At 39.0% G+C, this 23,253-nt stretch overlaps 1 protein-coding gene across 2 annotated transcripts in view; it reads left to right on the top strand.

The window, feature by feature from the left end:
* Nucleotides 1-23,253, top strand: part of vps53 (VPS53 subunit of GARP complex) — a 267,763-nt gene that overhangs the window by 52,878 nt on the left and 191,632 nt on the right. For both annotated transcript variants that reach the window (XM_041197224.1, XM_041197225.1), the window contains 3 exons: nt 18,496-18,582; nt 19,561-19,676; nt 22,660-22,779. In XM_041197224.1, coding sequence (XP_041053158.1) covers nt 18,496-18,582; nt 19,561-19,676; nt 22,660-22,779 — 323 coding nt within the window. The remainder of the gene's footprint in view (nt 1-18,495; nt 18,583-19,560; nt 19,677-22,659; nt 22,780-23,253) is intronic.

Below are 23,253 nucleotides of genomic sequence, written 5' to 3'. Positions count from 1 at the left end.
TTGTTTTCTCTAATAAATTATGTAGATTTTTCTTTTCCCACCTATTTCCATTATTTTAAAATATTTTTAAATCTTTTATGCTCCCTCCAACCCCACTAGAGCTATACCTTGAGTGCCCTACCATCCATTCTTAATTAGCACATTCATTTAGATAATATCACCAACTTCAATACCCCTCTGTTCTTTTGTCTGTGACATCTCTTGATGATCTGCTCCTATCACTGCTTGCTTGTCCCTACAACCACACCACCCCCCCTCCACTTCTCTCCCCCCACCCAACACACACACACACACACACACACCCCCCCCCCCCCCCCCACCTTAAACCAGCTTATATTTCACCCCTTCCTTGGATTCACCTAGTTCTGCTGAAGGGTCATGAGGGCTTGAAACGTCAACTCTTTTCTTCTCCGCCGGTGCTGCCAGTCTGCTGATACTGCCTGCCTAGGCTTGTATATCAAGAGCAGCCACTTGAGCAAGTGACTGAATGATGGCTGACACCCATTTGCCTACATTTCAGGAGAAATGACGTCACAATCTATATATTATTGCAGAGATGTTCTTTGTCTAAGTGCTGTCAGTTTTCTCTGGAAGGATAAAATATAGCTCACTCCCCAAAGGAAAATCCTGCTCTTTCGGAATGTTGCTGGAATACTGATTATTTTCAGTCAGCTATCTAATTCCACTACTAATGAATGAGTTAAATTCAAGAACTACCATCCAGTTCTGAGGATGTGCGTTTGTTAAATGAATGATGTCTGTCTTTGTGACTACCCTAATATTTTATAAAAAGCCTTTCTTGTTAAGATAATAAAGTGCCATTTGGTGGAATGTGAAAACTCCTATTGACGTACAACTTTGTGGCCAAGTGTGATGACTGAGGAGAAGAACGTTAATGATGCATTGTAATGTCACTTGCGTTGTGGATTGACACCAAAGCATCCCTGAGTGTAGAAATGTTATGTAGAAAATGAGCTTTGTATAAATGCAAGGCAAAACTAATAGTAGTTGCTATGGATGTGTGGGGGTAATTATTGCAACCATTTTCTAGAAGTAAAGATGGCCATGATAATCTAAAGGAAGTTCTAAGAATTTAAAAGATCAATGTGATAGATTGAAGCAGGGCTTGTGTGCAGCAACTCTAAACTTATAATTTCTGTATATAAAGAACATTTCGATTCTCTCTCAATGGTGGCCATTATAGCTTAAGGGTCACAGAAGTTTTTTTGTGAAAACAATGCCAAGGAGTGTTATTGTAACCTGGAAAACATTATGTTTTCTTCTGGATATGCATGGATTGTAGACAGTAAAGAAATAATCGTTTCTTTTTCCAATACACAGCTCTTTTAAAAAATAGAAAGCTATGAGGTTTTTCAATCATCTGAAGATCAGATTTTAAACAGCCTGCTGAGTTGTAATTTGATCTTAAAATATTTATCTCATTGACTTCAGCAGCAATCTTTGAAAAAATGTGTGTTCCTATGGTAAAGGCTCTATGTGAGCTTTTCAATGAACTGATTAAAAAAAAACCTGGATCAACCTGATTGCTGCCAGTCTCTGTGGGGAGGGGCAGTGTTAATTTTGATGGTAACTTTGACATCAATAGACACACACACACACACACACACACACACACACACACACACACACACACACACACACACACACACCATGATTCTGTCTGTACCTACATATGAGCACTGGCCAAAATATAGCTTGTCGGCGCAATCGCAAAATGTATAGTTTGCCTGGTGTGCCTAGGTTATAAGATGACCAGTTGCACCTCACAAAGCTAAATATGGGAGAGCGGCATAGTTAGCTAATTCTCCACAATCTGGGCTGTCATTTAAAAGCAACCTTGAGGACACAAATACAAAAATTGACCAATGTCAAGCATAATGAGATTAGAGAGAATTTCTAATTCTTTCCCTCTGCCTCTCCCAAATTGTTCTAAATAAGGCAAGTAATATTGTATTGAAAAATAGCTTGCAAAATAAACTACATAAATTCATAGTAATAAACAGAATGGAGGATAAGTAAAGATGAAGGTATATTAACAAGCAGAGAAATACAATGGTTCCTGAGCTGCTGGGACCACAGGAATATTATACCAAATGTGGTATCTGGGGGTGTTGAATGCATAATATAGGATGTAAGATAAGATAGTTGTCCTTGTGTTATAATAAACTGTTTTTGGAGAATTTGGGTGAAACTTTGCTCAGATTTAAATTTGGTAAGGTTCACGAGGGAAGATTTATATGGACTGTGGAAGGAATGGCCTGGAGCTAAAAATGGTCATAACTTGTCACTTGATTTCCTGTATTTGATGCAACACATCTTTATTGCTGGCGATTTCTTTGTTTCTTTCTGATGCCCTACAGTTGAATGGAGTATATAAATGAGGGGTAATGTTCTTACAAGGAAATATCCACAGCCCTGGCACTCTGCTACAGTAGGCTGACAGGAAATAACTGGAGCCTTTATAGTTTCAGAAAGGAGTGAGCTGAGGCTGTGAGGAGCCAGTGGCTTCATCATGCAATACTCTAACAGCTTCATTGGCGGTGCAAAGAGGCAGACTGGAGAGTGGGAATAGAACTGAAGTGGAACCAATCTCGGTTTCATTCCAGCAAATAATGAGCAGGAGATTGGAAGGATCACAAACTGGAGCAATTCAACACATAGCTGGCAGCAATTGTATTTTGGCAGTTAACATGTGCAGATCAGATCTGCATTGAGCTCTTCACTGTAATGATGTCCATCAGCAACAGAAATGATGCTATTCATTGTCAGTGTAAGGCTCAAATTGTGATTAAAACAAGATATAAAATATTATGTGTTTAACCTGCAGATTTGCAAATGGATGGTTGTTGGAAAAGTTAAAATTCATAATTGCTTCAAAATTCCTCCATATTTCAATGCAAAATCACCTAAGGTCCATTTTTTATTGGCTGACAAAATTTCCAACCACAAGAAGTTAATGCTTTCTGGTAAGAGGTTTGGGCTGAATATTTTCTTTTTTTTTAAAGACTCCCTCTCACCTGTTGTGGCTGCTGCACGTTTTGTTTTCAGATGATTTTGCTAAAGTCATATTACTTGCTTTTCATTTAAGATATTGTAGAGGCCAGATTAAATTATATTTTTATTTAATTTAATTGAAGCAATATTTTTTGACTGAGAGTGTGAGAGAAACATTCCGGGAATGCATGTTTTGAAGCAAAAGTTCTAAACTGAGTGCATTGCAACCGTGACCTATTGGTGACACGTCTTTTGAAGTTGGATTCGGAAACCATCAAGAGTAATGTCCACCTTTTCAGTTTGGTCTATTGTAGATTATGTTTTTGCTGTGAATAAGAACCAGATGGTGGTGGTTGACATATCGAGTGTTTGTCACTAATACCATTACTTTTGGAATGGATATATGGAAATTATAGGTTAAAGGTGAAGAGGAGTTCAACTGTTGCCCCAGAAACTCGTGTACCAGACATTTCATCTCTTGTGAGGACAAATTAACATTGAAGTGATTATTAGGAAATTAAAATGCGACATTTGAAACTTTTGTGTATTTTTAAACCTTTTAAAGCAAATCAACTATTTTGGTGTTGAGGGCTGGTAAATCCTTCTTGTGTTAGTTCTGTCAAGAGAAGGGTGTGTTAGTCACCATGTGCAGCATGTCTCAGTCAATCTGTGATAAATTAGTCTGAGTTGCTGCAAGAGAGTATAGCTACAAATCCCTGCATACAGAAGAGCATTGTGGCAAATCCCTGTGGGAAATGCAAATCATTGTAGAGTTCAGTGGGGCCAATCTTCCCAGGGAAATCCAATAGACTGGTGAGCAGGGATAATCCTCCCTTGAAGTCGATATCTCCATCCTCAATCTTTCTGGGCCGAGGTGACCATGTACTTCAGCCTTCATCAAACGTATACAATGCCTCTATTGGTGAAGTTGCAAAACTGTAAGTTAGAAATATTAAAATGAATGGTAAGCTCGCCCTTCTTGATGTCAGCTATTGTAGGGTGTTGGTTACAGTTTAGTAGGTCTGTAGAAGTCTTCATTGTCGTACATAGGTTAACTGTAAGTCTTTATTGACTCATAACTACTTACAAATATAAAGTCAAGGGTACAAGGTAGGAGCTTGTACTCCATACATGCTGGCACACATGTCTCTGTCCAACACTAGACTGACCCTGGGTGCGGGTCATGTGCTCTCTTAAGTCATTGTGTGCGCGTATTGTATTCTGTCCCACATTAACCCTATATGTGCCAGATCTTTAAGCTATATCTCCCCCCCAAGTGTTTATCCAATGTATTTAAAGTGATTATAGTTTACCTTATGTCTTACATTGTTACTACTGTCATACATTTACATTGTCATTACTACATTATCAGTACTCCATCTTCTCCCTTCCAGTCCTTGAATTCAAAGGTTCAGGTGGTCTGGAGGCCTTGTAACCCTTCCATATCTTGTTCGCACTACTATTGGAGAAGTGGTCAGCTTTATCGCTGCAGGTTCTTCCTGTAGTTTTGGAGATTGTTCTGGCATCTGGGTATGTTTTCATCCTTTTCTTCCATTCTTTTGGTCGGTTCAACTGTTGTGCTGATCGGTGATTGCTACCCAAACTCGTTTCTTGCAGGGTAGATGAACATTGTGCTCATCTCCTTGTCGTTTTTTTCACTTCTTCGGTTGTCATGTGGGTTGTGGCAATGTCTTCTGTGCCGGAGTATGAGCATTCCTGTGACTAGAATGAGGTTTAGTGGTACCCTCACCTCTGCATTTCACTGTCGGCAATAGATGGCTGCTACCAGGTTCCAGCACCTTTTGTGGCTTTGGCAAGCTGGCTGGGATTTGCAGCGTTTGTTCAGTGGTTGCAATGTTGACCCGTTGTACAGTCATCTGAGCCAGAGGTTGAGGCGTATTGGACTGCTGGTCGCTCTCTTTTACTTCCTTCACTGGATGGTCTGACCATTGAAGATTTTCCGGCAGCTGTAACGAGGACGGACAAACCTGCTCCACAAAGAGAGAAGGCCGTTCGGAGCTGTGCATTTCAGAGTTTTTGCCTTGCATAGTTTGCTGTAGTGTCCAATCCTGTTGCACTGAAAGCATTGGGCTGAAATTGCAGGACATTGATCTCGCCCATTGGGGGTGCTTTGTTCCGCAGCATTGGCATTGTCGCTCTGCTGGTTGGTTCAGGTATTGCTTTTCTTGGCCTGGAGTGTCCCTGTGTCTTTTGTTGCTTAGCTAGCTGAACTGTGGATTGGCCTCAGCACCACAGTTTATTTTCTCCCCTTAAAATTGTTCTCTGCTGCTCAGAGTTCTGATTGCCTTTTTCAGGGTTAGTGCTTCCTTTGCTTGCATGAGATCAGAGAATGCATCATCTGCTTCTACTCCTACCACTGATCTGTATTTGCAACCTTCTGCCATCCTGTACAGATCATTGAATGGGCTCTCCGGGTGTTGGACTCACTTGTTAAATTTAGCTCTTTCGAGTATTTTTTGCTTCTTAGATTAAAATATCATTGAAAGATTTTAGTACTACTTCAAATTTAGTAGATGATTCATTGATTTCCTGTCTTACGACAATATCGTCCACAATCAGGCCTACGAGTAAAGCAGTGTGTTAACCTGCTCTGCTTCTGACTTTTTGAACCTGAAGTGATGCTGTATCTTAGGAAACATTTCCTCCCAAGTCCCCAATTATGTGACTGATATGGGCCCTGGATTAGTTTGAATTGATTTGGAATTGTGGAATTCTTATCCATGGTTACATTTTTAAGTGTAGGTTCTGCTTTAAGAGCTTTCTGAATTTCAAAATGGTGTCGTCGTTCACTTGGAGACAAAGGGATTTCCCAAGCTTGGTGGTTTTGGCAGGCTCTGCAAGTTCCACAAGCTGCCACCTTGTAGGATATTGGTTACAGTTTGGTAGCTTTGAAGATGTCTTTGTAATCATACATTGATTAACTGTAAGTATTTATTGACTCTTAGAACTATTTACAAATATACAGTAAAGGGTAAAAGCTAGGAGCTGTCTTCATGCTTGCTGGTATGCATGGCTCTGCCCAACACTAGACTGACCCTGGCTGCAGGTCATCACTGTGTAGGCAGTACTGTATTCAGTCCCACATTAACCCTCTATGTGGCAGATCCTTATACCACATCAACAAATATATGACTGACAAACTTCAGTAAGAAAAGGAAAGGCTTTCATTTATGTAGTGCCTTTCACAAACTCAGTATGTCTAGAAGTGCTTTACAACCAACAGAGTACTTTTGTGGTGTAGTTATTGTGGTAATGTAGGAAACACCGAAGCCAAATTGGCAATCAAGTTCCCACAAACAGCATGATGTTAATGATTACATAAGCTGTTTTAGTGGCGCATGAATAATAAGTGACAAAATAGGTGATAGTTATTTGTTGATTCTTTCCTCAGGGCAATGCCTTGATCAATCAGAATCAAACTGTCTGGTTTAAATTTGAAACAATGATTGGCAGTTAACTGTCAGTCACCATCAACTGTGCATTCTCCATGGCAACACCTCTACTAATCAGAGTCCACTTGTCAACCAATCAGTTTTCTCTTTTCATACAGTATAATTTGTTGTTCCCTTTACATTTGCTATTCTTGTAAATTGCCCTGCTGAGTGCAAATGAAAAGCTTGACCCAAAAAAATGTATTTTTTCAGCAATACTTAGTGGTGTTGGTTGAAGGTTAAATAATAGTCAGGGCACCGGGGAGAACTCTCTTTGAAAGAGTGCTGTGAGATTTTGCATATGCATCTGAGTGGGTAGACGGGCCCTAGTTTTAGCATTTCATCCAAAGAACGCCTTTAATATGTTGGATGTGAGCCTTGATTTGATGTTCAAATTTCTAAAATGGCACTTGAACTCTCAACCCTTGTGATTCAAAGGCAAGAGTGCAATCCACTGAGCCATAGCTGACACTTCGTAGCCAAGCTTCACTTGTCACTATCCTATGTTTGCATACTTGCGCTTATAGTTATACTTAGTGGATAGTGATATAGTGATCGTGAAAGAGGATTTTTGCACTCACCCCGTACCTATGCCCAGTACCTGGGAGCAATTGTACTGTAATGCCAGCTGACCTCAGCTAACTGGGCATGTACTGACATTTTAACATGACACTTCTTGTATCGTATGGCACAGTTCTGCATTGGGCAGTAAATTTACAAATCAAACAATCAAGTAATATAATTAAAGGTTTGATATATTGTGATCTTGGCCAAATGATTGAATTAAGTATCCAACATGAGGAATATCCAGTGTCCTGAAGCATGTACAAGAGCATGTCTGTATTGTTTTGTCCAAAGACCACCTACTGCATGTAACCCTAGCATTTAGTTTGAGCTTTCTCATGAAAGACAGATGCTACTTTTAAATGTTGTATACAAGGATTAAAACTTCATGAAACCTTTCAGTTGTAAGGTTGTGATAAGCCACCTAACTGGAAAACAAATTTTTTTTAAAGAATCTAATTTGGAAATAAGAAAACTGCTGAGTTAAATTACCAGTTTGCACAATAGTATAACAGGAGTAAAATAATGGCAAGCTACTTAAATAAAGTTAATGCTGACAAGATGGATGCAACTCTTTCAACACATCTCTTAACACCCTGTTACTTTCCGCTAATGATTCTTGTAAACGCCAGAGCCCCACAGAAGCGTCTGGTTAACATGGAGCATTTTTAGAAATAGTGTAATTAAATTGACCATTGTTGAAATATTCTCTAATTTTTAAAATGCTTCATTCTAAAATGCATTTGCTATGTTAGAGTATTAATCTGCCCAAGTGTTGTATTACCACAGTGCCTGGTGTTTTGCTCACGGGTATTTAGGGAAAATTTGAGGAGAATAGCTGTGGTTGTATCTGCTTACTGACAAAGGTGTCCAATGTAGGGAGACCACAGAGGATGAGGGAGGGTGAAAAAGTACTCTCCTTATACGAGACATTTATAATACAGTGGTGTGAATATTTTGTGGTATGAAAATGTAGTCCATCTGAGTTATTTGTAATGCACTAGAATTTTGATTACAAATTGAAATTAGAAAATATAATTTGGATTTCCAGTCTCTGAGCTCTCTACATAAATCTTAATTTTGAAAAATGAAGATAGCCAATTTTCTCCAACATCCTCCCCATCAAGAAGACAATGGTACTGATTTTTGCAGGGGAACCTGGTATGACTGCAGGAAACTTCATTCTCTTTGTGATTGATGTAAAGGTCCTGTTCACGTCAGGCCTTGAAGTTACAAGATCTACCTACAGGATAGATGTCGTTGTGATCACATCATAGCAACTTACTGATGGCTCTTATTGCTCATAAAAGCCAGGACACCGAGTAGTAGAGCAAGTTAAAACACTGATTTCATTGCTGGCAGTAGAATTTAATTCAGCTAAATTGACAGGGTGAAAGTCTCCTTTTTCTGCAAGATGCATCATGATATGACTTTAGTTGAGCTTAATGGGTACACGTGCATAGCCCAAAACTGCTAATAATTCTGCACGGTTTGGCAACAGATTAACATTCTCATTCAGAGAAACCACAGATGACTAGAAATATAAGTGGTGTAGTATGATATCCTTTTCTGAATTTAGGTTTCGGCTATGTGAAGGAATTATGGAGCACTTTACCCTGTGTCCGACATATGCTATACCTCAACATTAATGCATGTTGGGCACATGTGGTTCGTAATATCCGCCTTGAGCACAAAAAAAAATCACAAAGATATATTAAAAATAGCACTGAACAGTTCAGAGCAGAGATTGGTCAGACTGGTTCATCGTTGGGTACCACGGTTGTAGAAGTGGCTTCCTACAGTCAGAACTCAATAGTGCAGCTTAATGTCGGAAAATCAGTATTGATTTGCATCTAACTCTAAGGAGCCCTGGAATCAAAGTTTACTGAGTCTCCGCAGTACATACAGTTTTTACTTATCAAGAAGCTGTGTGCCTTCTTCATAAATTTCACAATTAACTAAAGCCAAATGTGTTCTGCTAGCTTGCTGTATCTGAACTTCAAATAACTTGATCTGTGTAGTTTTTTTTAAAAAGTAAAGGTTTTTATTTCTTCCTATTATCTCGAAGAACAAATATACAAATTTGACTTTATTTTCAACTAAGGTATAAGTAGCCAATGCAAACGAAATTGTGATGTGTCTTCTGAATCTGATACTCTTGACGGCTGCATGTTGGCTTTTATTTTCAGTGCAGGTTCCAATTCATAAATTAGGATAACAGGGAGTGGGTCTGTTTTTGTAGTACAAGGTTACTGAAATTTCCTTTGATTTATATTTCTTTGAAATCTCACGCAGTTTGTGAGGAGGCTGCCTGTTGGAGTCAATTACGTTAGCTTCATTGATTTTTTTTTGGAAAGAGGGAGGAGCAGCAGAGGAAGGGATGGAAAGAGAGAAGTGGGGCTGAGTGGCTTTCAGGTCAGTTGCTTCAAGGCTGGCAACTTGCTCTTCGCTCACTGGGACACCTTATCCCTTACCAAAGCCTTGCTGCCTGGCTACACTTTATACTTCCTGCCCATCTAAATCATCACAGTGACAGTGTAGGAAATGGCAAGAGCAGTAAAGTGGAGACAGTTGTTGGGGAGTGGGGTTGAAATCGGATTTTGGTTGGAAGAAATGTTCCATATTTAGACTTGCAAAAAAAATTCTTTGTCTCTAGGTATCATTCTTTTCCTGGAAAATGTGGTGTTTATAATGGCTGGCTCTTTGAAGTGCCCAGTCATTTAAAATTGGAAGTAGATTCCAAACAACATAGTGAAGAGTATGTGGCATGCAGGAACGCAAGAAATTTAATGCTTTTGGAAACCAGAAGGTCAAGAGGTTTGTACCGAGGGATCTAATATTACAGGGAGTAAGAGCAAATATATCTCATCTTGTGAATAATTCCAGAAAAAAAATGGTTGTCTGCGTGTTTCTTAATACCCAGATGCACATTAAGAACAGAAGGGATTGCTTTATTTTTGTGCTGCAGTCAGAAGTGGAAGCGTGATAGTCAGACATTCTTAGGTGTTGGTTATGGCTTGTGGCTGTCTCGCTCCTTTACCTTGAGAATGTGGAAAATCCCACTCAGTGGAATGCATTTCCTGTGCACACTGAGCAGGCTGGGTCACTGGTTCTGTAGTGTTCACTAAGTATTTTTCCACACAGTGGAAGGAGCATTCCTTCCCCAACTGCAATTAAAGATCAAGGTTGTTATTTTTTGACCATCTTGGTGTCAAAGAAGTTTATTTTCCTTAAACATAGTTTTTTTTACATGTGAAAGTTTGTGCAGATAACTTTGAGTTAAAGCAACATACTGTAAGTGCATTATGAAAAAAAAATGCGTTATTTGTTTTAATGGGGCGAGGTGTAAGATGGGCAACCAATCCACCCTGTCAGTTTCTCTCCAGGTGGGTTAGGTAAAATTGACCCTTCCTGAGACTACAGCGGATGCAGTTCTCAGTTGGTAGAGTGTACTTGAAATGGTGCACTATAAAAAAAAAACTTTCCACAATGGCTCAAAAAGCTCCTCAAATGAATAAGCTAGTCATGCAGATCAAGATGTCCCCTGGTTTAACTTGCAGTCTGTGCCAAGTTAGCTCTGCAGCAGGATGGTGCTGGAGATGTTAGACCTGAATGTCCCTGGGTTAAGGAGGGGAAAACTGGTTAATGTTCCTCCTCCTCCTCCGGTTAGCCAACAATCCCTTCTGGATAGGTACCCATCAAACAAGTGTAGGATTTTGGGTTTAGCCATGATGCCCCCCGTCATGAATGAAGAGCTAGCTAATGCTTACTGTTGGGATTCTCAGATGAATTGCAAGATGCCCAGCACTAGTCGAACCACTCTCCTGCAATGAATGGACTCCTTTAGAAAGGAAGGGAAAAAAATCGGTGAGGAGAAAAATAATAAGCAGGAAATAGTCAGATATATTGGCAGTTTGTGTGTTGTGTCCCATTTTAGCAAAACACCTGGAGTTCCTTGAACATAAGCCGTTCTTCAGTGACGAGGAAATGATAAACAGTTACAAGATCAGAACAGCTACATTTTCTTATGAGAGATTAAATAGTTGTGTAGTACAATAAATAAAGTGCACCATATATAATATGTTTTAATGAATACTATTAAGGTAACAGAACTGCTTCATGGAGAGGAGGAGAGAGGACAGTCATAACACTGGAGATCATGTATAGTACCTTGGATCTACAGCAGTCTAACCTATTGGAATATTTAAAGTTTGCTTTTAAAATGTTTTAAAATAAGTAATAAGGAATGCAGTTAGTCACATCTAAGTTCCTAATTAGCAACATGTGGTTAGTAGCTCATTGACCACCATTGTCCTAGGTTGTAATTGGTGGTGGGTGTAAGGAGTAATTTGTTGACAGTCAAAGGCTGCTCTTATAGTTGGCAGGTTGCTTCTTTTCAAACCAAAAGCATATCATGTAGCATGTGATTAATGTGGTTAACTTTTAAAATATTTAAATATAAGAGTAACTAAAATTGATAGAAATGTAATTGTTTTATATTGGAGGTAAATCAACACACTGCAGCAGTCCACAAGTAAATGTCCAGTTTTGAGTGATTTGAAGTGAGGGAGCAGATCCAAGATATTGAGGGGCTGAGTTATCAGTACAAGTGTTAGTAGAATTTGTCCAGTGGAATCAGAGGGCTGAGGAGGAGAGTTGACCATAAGCCTGCAGAGGTTCAACCTTGGTAACAGCCGTAAGACAGTAAGGAATGGACAGGATTGAAAGCTGGAGCTTGAAGATCCAACCCAGCTCAATGCGGTGAATGAAGGTATCGGAGTTCTGAGGGTCAAGGGGAGCAGAGGCAGTAACCATGGGAAGCAAGTGTGTCCCATCAAAGCAAAGAGCATTCGGCAGCATCCAGAGCAGGATTGGAGCTAGGCCAGGACAGAGTGGAAAGTCTCGTGCAGGAACAGAAACAAAGCCTGGCTGCGTCAGAAGGTCATGGACTCAGCATGTTATCTCATCTGGCACTTCAGTGTGTTCCTAAGATGATGCAGCACTATAGATGGGGCTACGTTTTAGATGAAACATTAAGCCTAGGTCCTGTTTGCCTACTCAAGTAAATGTATGTAGGCGTGGGAGAGCAGCTTGAGGAAAGTAACCATGATTGTTTCAGCAAAAATGGGAAATCTACTCCAATGGAATTGTTTGTTATTAGTTGGGCTTGCTTTCCTTTGATAGCCCAGAGTGATTATACTGATTGTCTAATTGACCAGGATGACAGTTCCCCTCTCCATGTCATGGTGTGGGTTTCCAAGATACTGAAATATAGTGTTTTCACTCGTGTTACACTCTAACAGGATAATCAACAAACAGAAACTGAGGAAGTAGAGCACATATAACAATCAAATAAACACACGTGCGCTTTGCTTTCTCTCTCCACATTAACAGACAAATGTACAAAAAGGTCCTGTGTAGAAACAGTGCATGGGAATGTGTGTATTGAGATAAAAGTCCAACAATGGTGTCCATCACTCATTTTATAATTTAATAGTCAGGAATGCAGTTAGTCACATCTAAGTTCCCAATTAGCAACAAGTGGTTAGTAGCTCATTGACCACCATTGTCCTAGGTTGTAATTGGTGGTGGGTGTAAGGAGTGATTTGTTGACAATCAAAGGCTGCTATTGTAGTTGGCAGGTTGCTTCTTTTCAAACCAAAAGCTACACACATCATGTAGCATGCGACTAATGTGGTTAACTTTTAAAATCTCTAAATATAAGAGTAACTAAAATTGATAGAAATGTAATTGCATAACCTAAAGCATATAACAACGTAATCTTTTTTCCTGTCATAACTATGCATCTTGTATTCTGTTTAGTTGGTTGCTTTGATGTGGATTCTTGTTAAGTACTCCTTCGCACTGCTGTCTTTACTCAGCATTCTTTCTGCACCTGTGGAGGCTGCTAACTCGCTCCGGGGGATGAGCAGTTTTTTGTCTGTGCCTCTGCAATCTGTGTGTCTCGTTTCTTGTTGCTGTGGGCTGGGTCTGTGAGAATTGGTTCACTTTTCAAGCTTCTTGTCTCATTTATTTGCTGATCAGTCTACGCCATTTTTCCAGATTTCAAACATGCCTGCAGGATTTTGGATCGCTTTTCCTGTAATGTCGCTTGCTAGCTATCCTTACTTTTCTAATCCAAATTTATCACTTTCACCGGCACAAATTTATCTGCTGCCTGGGATCAAAACCTTCATTTGTCCACCTAGCAACAGGCAAAAACCTCTTGGTACAAATTGACATATTTATGCATGGCTGTGGCACGGTGTATGTTGTTCAACTTGCTATGTAACACAGAGGCAATGATGAAGACTGCTGTACATAAAATCTGTTGGCACTTAAGAATGCAAGGATTCCTTTGGCTGTGAAATTGCGCGCATTGTTTTTGGATTCCAACCAAGGTTACCCTATGATGGTGGTCCGAATATAACTGGAAATGGTTGTGGGGGAATTAGAGATTCATGGTTGAATACTGCATCTATCTATTTATAATATATTACATTTCTTACATCTGCATCCACTTTGTGTACAACACTTATTTCCTCTTGTCACTTTTTGGTGTCAACTTCCTCCGTTATAAATTTCAATGCATACCTTTTTAATAAAACTATGTCAACTTGTCGTGCTGGAATTCTGCCCACCACCTCCTCCTCCACCACCACCACCACCACCACCCACCCACCTACCCCCAGCTCCAAACTTGATAGAGTTGTCATACCTGAGTTTTGCATCTCCAAGCTCCCCAGTTTGTACTGCAGAGGAATTTCTATGTTCTGGTCAACTCTGGCCACTTCCCAAATGGCTATAACTTTTACTATTTAATGATAAATTAAATCAAATTGAAATATTACGTAAAAGTAAGGACATAATGGTTGATTTTAAAATGTAGACTGGATTATGTCAATGTGCCTTGGTCCAATTAAACCACAGCCTCTAACTCTGCTTGACCTGAAGATTGCATTTGGTTTTGACTTCCTGTGTGCAACACTATGGAAGGTGAACTAGACATATTAAAAAGAAATTGTCCCCATGTTCCTTCTGAGAGATTTGATTGCCCTTTGTTGGCCAATCACTGTATTATTGGGCTGTGGAGGTCTTTTCTGATACTTCAGTAATAACCGTTGAGGTCTTAGTTTCTCCTGTTTGCTCTTAATAGTTTGGCTTTTGTGGTTCAGACTATTCTCATATTTGTTTCTTGCTTCCTCTATATTTTCACTGACCCTGGTAAATAGGGAAATTTGAGTGTGGCTAAGGAATGAAGAGAAAACCTCTTTAGTTGCAGATACTAGTTTTATCCCATGCATTCAATTGATTCTCCTCTTTCCCTTAAGATGAAGCTAGAATAACACTATATTAGACTTTGACTTTTGCTTTAACCACTATATACATTTTTTGAGTAATAAAAGATTAGGAGAACATTAGCATTAACAGAGCATATCGTAATATAGTAGTAAGCTTAGCTGGTTGATATCTAGCAAAATTAGTAAATAGTTTGCCACTCAGTGCTAAAGTATGATATAGGCACTTTCCTTACATAATGTACAGAAGTTATCTGGTCTAACTATTTTTCTTCAAAGGCTATGACCATCCTCCAATTTGAATCAGCCAGCCTGCAAAATACTTATAGAAAATGACAGAAAAACAAAGTTATATAACCATTGAATGCCAAAACAAGCTGTCAATCAAGCCTAATTTGAACCAACCCCAAAAAGTGCTTCATTTCTGTCACCATAATCGCATGATAATCCTTGAATCATGTGAAAGGTTAACAGCATTCTGACCTGCTGTTGGATTAGATTTGCCAAATATACCATTTATTTTCCAATGCTTAATTTAAAAAAAAAATATAACTTAGTCCATTCAGTGACCTAGGTGTCCTTGGCTACACCTACCAGATCTTACTGCTGCTTTGGATAATGAAGTTGTTCCAACTCCCAAGGTGTCCCTTTTTGAGCGGTGTCATCTTTGGAAGACATTAGGAAGAATATCCAAGGTGGTATTGGTGTAGTTAGATGATGTGGACCAGTTGGCCTATTCCTGCCCTCTACATTCTAAGTAACTCTATAGATGAATTTGCAAAGTCTAATTGATGCATACATTGAATGAATGTCTATTTATCATTTGGCCATGCGAAGGTGTGGTTAATGCAGTTTCTTTTATCTGGCTGGGATTCAAAAGGGCAGATCTTCAACTAGCCCCTGACAATAGCTAAAATAAGTATATTTTTTTTTTCATGAACTTTGTTAGAAATATGCCATTTTGAAAATTCATTTTTGAAATATTTGGGATCATACATGTTCTTTTGAAATATCATTATCCAAAGTAGCAGGTGTCACAATATAGGCTTTTTACATGAAATCTTGTTTTGGTCCATAAACATCAAAACTTTGAATGGATGCCTGTCTAATCACTATCAACACAGTGAGACTTTGTTTACATTTAGTTTCTTATCAGCAAGTTAACTTAATCCTGCATGAAAGTTTTGTGAATATGGATTCAGATCACAAGCTTGCCATTTTCTCTGGAATCCTTCAATAAACAACACATGTCTAATACTAGTGATTTAGCATTCGAGACACAACAGCACTACTTGTTGTTTGAGTGACAGCCATCTGGGTTTGAGGTCTTGTGAATGTGCTGAATTCCACAGCCAGCTGGCCTTAGCTGTTGACATTCCTGGTCACTGTTCAAAATGTGCATTTTGGGTATACTTGAGGTCCTATAATAATTAACTTTATGTTTCATAGGAAGGGAGTTAATTTTGTCAATATGTTTCCATGGACAAGTCCATTCAGCCACAAAGAGTGAAATATAATGTTGTGCCCTTAAAATACTTAGTAATATATAGTAACTGGATCCCCTCAAAGTTTGTGTGTTTTTGTTGAGGGGGTGGTGGTGAGTACCTTTTTTTAGAAGTTTTAGAACTCCTCCCCACTGACTATGGTAGTGGATATGTTTTGTGCTTTTGCAGTAAAGAGTAGCATTGTAAGATATTTCTGATTCATTTCAAATTGGGTTCCATGAATAAGCAACAGAAAAAGGAAGAGAATTTTCTTTTCCAAACCTGGAAGCCACTGGAAGTCTGAATTCTGAAGTAGTGGTTGACCATGTTTAGACTGGAAAGGAACAGCATCCGTTTTTCACCGATCACCGTTTCAGCTTCTTTTGTTTTAAAAAGGACTCTGCTCAGTGATCTTTCTGGACTCAGACACTATCGGAAGCCGGACTGTCAGCAATTAGACCACTGCAGCTAAATGTAAATAACATCAAATAAAAATTATTTCAGCTAATTAATAACAGAAATTTGAAACCGAGCCATGGGATTTTTTTTTTTATTTGCTGCAGATTCAGTTTCAGCCAAGCAAGAGGATATTGGAAATTCAGGCAATTGCTTTTAACCCCTTGGGTGCTGAATTTCATTACCAAAACTATATTTTGAAATTGTTTTGGTTTGTACTAATGTACCAAACTTAACAGAAACATTTCAATTCTGTTTTTCTTTCAATTCAGAAACCTACAGATATACGCCTATTTACATACATATTTATTGTGTTTGTGTCGAGTATTCGCCCAAGTCAGAGGGTCCCTGCCAGCCAAGTTTACCTCACGAACTCCACTTGAGCAGTGTTCTTGGAGACCTTACCAGTCTGGTAGGATTTGGCTGTAGAGCCCAGTCATGTAGGGTCTCAAGTGAGCATACCAGTCATTACACTTGTCATTGCATGTGTCTTTCCATCCATTGGATGCTGATCTAGGAGAACTGAACAAGGTAAATAGCTGTGGCTATCAGATAGCAGGATGTGGATTTTCTCCTGTAATTTCTCCACTAGCAGTTGCCTGAGTGCAAGACAAGTACCTGTTATAGTTTCTCAGTATGGTGACCAGGCCTTTTGAATTTTCTCAAAGCCTCTTCCTAATAGAATTTCCAATATTAGTAGTGCTCTGGTGGAGTAGTAGTAAGCAGAGGCACTTTACTTTGTGAAGGGAAGGTTGAAGTCCTCCCTGGGTGCTTGCTTTTCTTATAAGTTTCCCTGCAAGGAATTGCCTTACTTTGCATGGCACATATCCACTGTGATTGGATTGAGATTACATGTTTCCATTTCTTCTCTTCGCTCCTTTAGCTGCAGTTCCTACATTAAGCAGCCTGAAACCACAAAGCTTTGTTTTTTAAAAAACAGTTTTGGTTACCAAATTGAAGCCCTAATTTCACAGTCACTGCCAGAACTTTGAAAGCTTGAACATTCGTATCTACCACTAGCAGTGTTAGAGGCAAGCACTATAGCCTTTTCTGAACAAGAAAATTATTTGGCTATTTGTAACTTGGTAACATTGAGAATTTGTTTAGCAAGGAATATTGCCAGTATTGTATGCTTAAGTGCACCAATTCTCCATTGAGACATAATTCCAACAAGTGCTTTCTTTGTATCTATAAAACACCATTATCAGATCAACTTTGTACAGGATAAGAAGGAAAAATATTGTTCTCAGATTTTTTGAAGCACTGTTTTTGCAGTAGAAAACCTGCTTAATTGTACAATACATAATATTATGATGCCTTTCAATTTTAAGTAAGTTTTGCCTTGCAAAAAGTTACCTTTTGCATCACTGGGTCAATTGTAATAATCACTTGAGTTGCTTAAACTATAGTCTCTGATCTATCTGTCTGAAATGTCATTCTCTCTGTAGTCAATGCCTTTTTTAAGTTTATCATGGACAGTTGAGTTTCAAACACCACATTATTAGCAGACATCAACTTTGATAGGTACAGGTTGAAGCTGCAATATATAATGTATGAACACATAAATTAGGGGTAGGCCTCTCGGCCCCTTGAGCCTGCTCTGCCATTCAATAAGATCATGGCTGATCTGGTTGTAACCTCAACTCCACGTTCCTGCCGACCCCCAATAATCTTTCACCCCCTTGCTTACCAAGAATCTATCTACCTCTGCTTTAAAAAGTATTCAAAGAGTCTTCTCACACCACCTTTTGAGGAAGAGAGCACCAAAGACTACAAAGATTGAGGATCCCTGAAATGCTTTCTTCAAAACGTGATGGTCCATGAAATTTTAAGGAAGTGAACAACTAAGTTCCCTGTTAATAATGCTCAGTCTTTACTGGATGTGGATAATGCAGGATGCTGATTGTTTAGAATATACTACTGGGTGCACAATTGCCAGGAACAGATAGTTGGTTCTAATAATTTTGAAAAAGGAAACTTTAATTATTTGGTCTTGAATTTGGAACAATAACACCAGTGGATTCTTGATGCAGACTCAACATCTCAAATGTTTAGATCTTTTGCTATTTTCTATTATTATTTTACTGACCAAGCTCTGTTTAAGTGCATGATGAATGATTGTTAAAGCAGAGTTGGAGGAAATGCCATTGGCTCTTTTCACTTCTGGCTTGCCCCCATCTCTGTTCAATAACTGTGTCCTCAACTTTTACCATTCTTCTTGTACAGGCCTTGGAAGAAGCACAAAAAGCCATTCAGCAGCTATTTGCCAAGATTAAAGACATTAAGGACAAAGCAGAGAAATCAGAACAGATGGTATGTCTGGTGCTGAAGAGATTGTTTTGGTGTTTTAAGAATGAAATGCTCCATTAGTAGAACTAGAGTCAAATGTGAGAAACATATTTTAAGAACAGGGGAATTCAAAAAGAAGATAATGGTGTATTTTTAAGATGGCCATCAGAAAAATCGATTTGGGGACGGTTTTTTTTAAGGTATGGAAAGAAGTCACAAGGCAAAGAGGCTTGGGAAGGGAGTTCCCGAAGATGGGGTCAAGATGTCAGAATTTGAGGAGTGCCACAAGAGGGGAATGCGCAGCAGCCCAAAGTCAGAGCACCATAAGATGTGAGGCAGAGGAGGTTGCAAATGTAGTAGGTGGGTTTGGGTGCCACATAAAGCAATGGAAGGACTTGCATAGAATTTGGCACAATTGGAGCCAGTATAGGCCAGCAAGACCAGAGCTGATGAGTAAGTGAGAAATAGTGCAGGGCAGGATTTAGGCAGAAGGGCTTTGGACATATTAGACTTCGTATACTGAGATAAAAACAAAAAAACTGCGGATGCTGGAAATCCAAAACAAAAACAGAATTACCTGGAAAAACTCAGCAGGTCTGGCAGCATCGGCGGAGAAGAAAAGAGTTGACGTTTCGAGTCCTCATGACCCTTCGACAGAACTTGAGTTCGAGTCCAAGAAAGAGTTGAAATATAAGCACTAATTTGTATACTGAAAAGTTCAGGAGGAAGGTGAAAAGAGTATTGAAGAAACTGAGCTTTTGAAGTAAAGATAGCTCTTGAAAAGAATACTTAATACAGCTTATTTTAAATATGTAAGTGAATATCGCAGCACTAATCTGCATTTGTATTTTTGTTATGAACTTTGTAATGTTAAGAATTTTGATTGCAATTGATAATGTTGCACAGCCTTAATGTGATTTGGCCCATATTGGCTCAAAAGAAATGGTGCACTTTTAGAAAACAGTTTGGCTGGGGATGACCTTTTGAAACTCTCTTCTTTAGGTCAAGGAAATCACACGTGATATTAAACAACTTGATCATGCAAAACGCCACCTCACTACCTCCATCACCACACTCAATCACCTGCATATGCTCGCAGGCGGCGTCGACTCATTGGAGTAAGTAGTCGTCAGAAGCAGAGCTGTGTTATGGTTTGGGGTGCAGAGGTGTTTTAAGTGTGCTGTCATGTCAGCAGGTATAAGACAAATAATTGATTCTGAAAATGGGACTGATTTACTAAGGTTGTCATCTTGGAAACAGATAAAATGCCGTTAACTAATACTGGGTGTAAATCAGTTTTAGAAAATAGAGGGAAAATTGAGCTAATGGAAACTAGATTCCATTTTACCTCAGTAAACAAGACTATAGCATGTGAAGCCATTGCCTGTGTGAGGAAGTTGAGTGGGTCTTTTACATATGTATATGTGTAATAATTAATGATTTTTTCAAATATTCCTGGAGAGTATATCATAAAGAATGTAGAATACAATTTCTGCCCCCTACCCTTTCCCAAAGATGTTGATTCCTGTTAGGTTATTGTTCCATTGGATTTTGCAGTCCTCCTCTACATGACCCATGTAGGAGCTGAAGGGTGGTAAGACATTCAGCCTTATAGGTCCAATAGTGAAGCCCAACTCTATCCCAGAGGACATCCATATGTTGCACTTTTTCTCAGCCAGAGTTCTGGATTATCATGTCCTTTTCTTGCTAAGGGCACTGAGGCCAATTTGCAGTTCCCCAAATTTTTCCCTGGCTACAGTCATGTGGAATCATGTGGTTTGTATAGTCTAGTACTACATCGCGCATTGCCTTCACTTAGTAGAGAGATGGGTAGAGCGGAATGTAACTCCTTAATGGGCAGCTTTACCTTGACAGGGCTTTATATGAATATCTGCATGATCACTGTACTCCAAGTGTTAATATTGCCATTTTGCACCTTAAATAGGAACATTTTACTCAAATTATATTAGAGCACAAATATTTAGAGCTATATAAATTCTTAATTGAACAACATCATAGATGCTTGTTAGTAAGCTTCTTCATAATGGGTTACAAGATAGGGAATAGATAACTAAATGAAAGTCTTGTATTTATATAGCACTCTTCACAGCCATTGGGTGCCTCAAAGTGTTTTACAACCAATGAAGTACTTTTTTGAAGTATAGTAATTGCCGTTAATGTAGGAAACGTGGCAGCTAATTTCCCCTTGCAAGCTCCCACAAACAGTTGTTTTGACCACAGCCAATCTTAGTTGTTGCACAAACCAAATCCCAGAGGGAAACTTGGCTTACGGACCTTACCCTTTTTTTTGTATTCTGAAAATGAGAAGACTTACTGATCTCGGCAGTAAGAAGTCCAATAACACTTTTGGGATTTAAAAAATTAAACGTAAAAGTTTTATTAACTTAGGCACACAAGATTACGGTTACATAGTTAATCTTAGTCTTACAACACATTCTCCCAAAATGACCCTCTACTTGGTCAGATCCACAAGTAAGCACCTTCCAGGCAAGATTCCCTTATAGATGTTTAAATATAAAAAAAAATCCCAATAATATTACCCAAGGCAAACTGCTGTAGCTTTAATAAAGGAATACCACATGACCTGTAACACTCTTCCACTCTGTTGTGGGAAACCAAACTTCAGAATAAAACTGCTTTTTGCAGCCCAAGACTTTTCTGGCTTGACTGGATGGTTGATTCAAACTACATCCTCTCCCAGCCACAGCTCTAGCTATAGCTCCAGCTGTTGCATCTCACAGCTCCAGCTCAACAGCCCAACACTAAAATACCTTTTCTTCCCTTTCATCTCAGGTTCCATTGTTCTTACACCTCTTTGAAATTCAAACCCTTTCAGATATAAGATCTTTCATGTCTCTATCTTGTCTTTGCTTTCAGGTCAATAAAATATAATACCCCCACTACTGTTTACCTATGGAACTCCTGCAAGGTGCAGACATGTTCCTTGGTACCTCTGACTTCCTTTGATATTCAAACAAGCTCTCAACTTATCTAAAAATGCAAATGTTAGATCTAACCTTTTACTTGTACATCAAACCTAACACTTCTATCCTTTTCATGTTTTGCCCCCCCCGACAACCTGTCTCCTATTAATCTCTGCCCAGATTAATTAAATCTGTATCTCACACACACACACACACACACACACACACACACACACACACAAACACGCTCCCCAAAAATATAAGGAAAAAATCAATTTCTCATACAGTAATGTGGTAATGACCAGATAAACCTTTTTGTGTTGTTGATTGAGGGATAACTATTGACCAGGACACCGGGGATAATTCCCCTGCTCTTTATAATCGTGCCAAGGGATATTTTACATCCACCCAAGCAGGCAAATGGGGCCATGGTTTAATATCTCATCTGAAAGGCAGCACCTTTGACAGTGCAATACTCCCTAAGTACTGCATTCAGTGCAATACTCCCTAAGTACTGCATTAGAGTGTCGATCTTGATTTTTGTGCCTGATCCCTGGGGTGGGACTTGAAATCAGAATCTTGTAATTCAGTTACCATTTGAGCCACAACTGGCATGTTGAATTAGCTTTAAGCAATGCTGCACTCTTTTGAAATAATTGCATAATACAAATCTATTAATCCATTGTTCTTTTAGAAATGCAGCATGATTTGTTTAAGGAAAACATTTTGTTAGGAGCAAAGGAACTGAAGTAGGTCATTTAGACCCTCAAGCCTGTTCCGCTATTCAATGAGATTCTGGTTGATCTTTGACGTAACTTCATAAACCTGCCTTTGTCCCATATCCGTTAATACGTTTGGTTAACAAAAATCTAAAAATCTCAGTTTTAAAAGTAACAATTTATCTAGCATCTAGGATACTTTCATTTTTGTTATAGCACAGTTATCCTGACAACAGACCAAAAAGAAACCAGTATACATATATATTGTGGTGCATGGGTGCATTGCAATATTGTGAAATCCTAATCGCTAACACCATATTCTCAGATTGTTATGATAGAATATCATTGGAATCCAATGTTTGGATCACATTTATGGTATTCATAAATTGGGAAAAAAGTAGTGTTATTGGCTTTGAATGCATATTTTATTTCTGCAGGGCTATGACTCGCCGCAGACAGTATGGAGAAGTGGCTAACCTCATGCAAGGAGTCGTAAACGTGTTGGAGCATTTTCAAAAGTATATGGGTATTCCACAGATCCGCCAGCTCTCTGAAAGGTAAAGCATCAAAGTTTCTGTTCAACTTGTGGTCACTTCTAAATTGGTTTCCTTGTAGAAGCAACACAGATCTGGATCTGTTTAAAAAGATTAGCAACCTTTTTTGTCCGAATTCACATGCAATATTTTTGGTTTTTATGCACGTGCAATTTGTCTAACCCCTGTTGGTGTATTTCTGTTAAGGTGGTTTGTTGGAATTGGTAACATCTTTGTATCCCCTTGCTCCTGTTCCAAGTGGGAGTGAGCAAACTTACCTCAACACCTCACCTCGCAACTGTTTCCGGGTTGGTTTCGGGGGATAGCTGCCATTCAGCCTTGCTTGTCTATGTAGCTTTGCATGGAATTGGCAGAACTCTTGCAGATACATGGTACAAGCTCAATAATAGAGAAGACAATGGTCTAGCTCTTCATGCCCTTGTTCTGTTGATGAATGGAGAGTTGACAACACAGACAGATTGTTATCAGTGGTGGACA

Source organism: Carcharodon carcharias, chromosome 10 (assembly GCF_017639515.1).
Source record: "Carcharodon carcharias isolate sCarCar2 chromosome 10, sCarCar2.pri, whole genome shotgun sequence".
In the NCBI taxonomy this organism is placed as follows: domain Eukaryota; kingdom Metazoa; phylum Chordata; class Chondrichthyes; order Lamniformes; family Lamnidae; genus Carcharodon; species Carcharodon carcharias.
Note: the sequence above shows the minus strand (reverse complement) of the source record. Positions and strands in the feature narration are given on the sequence as shown.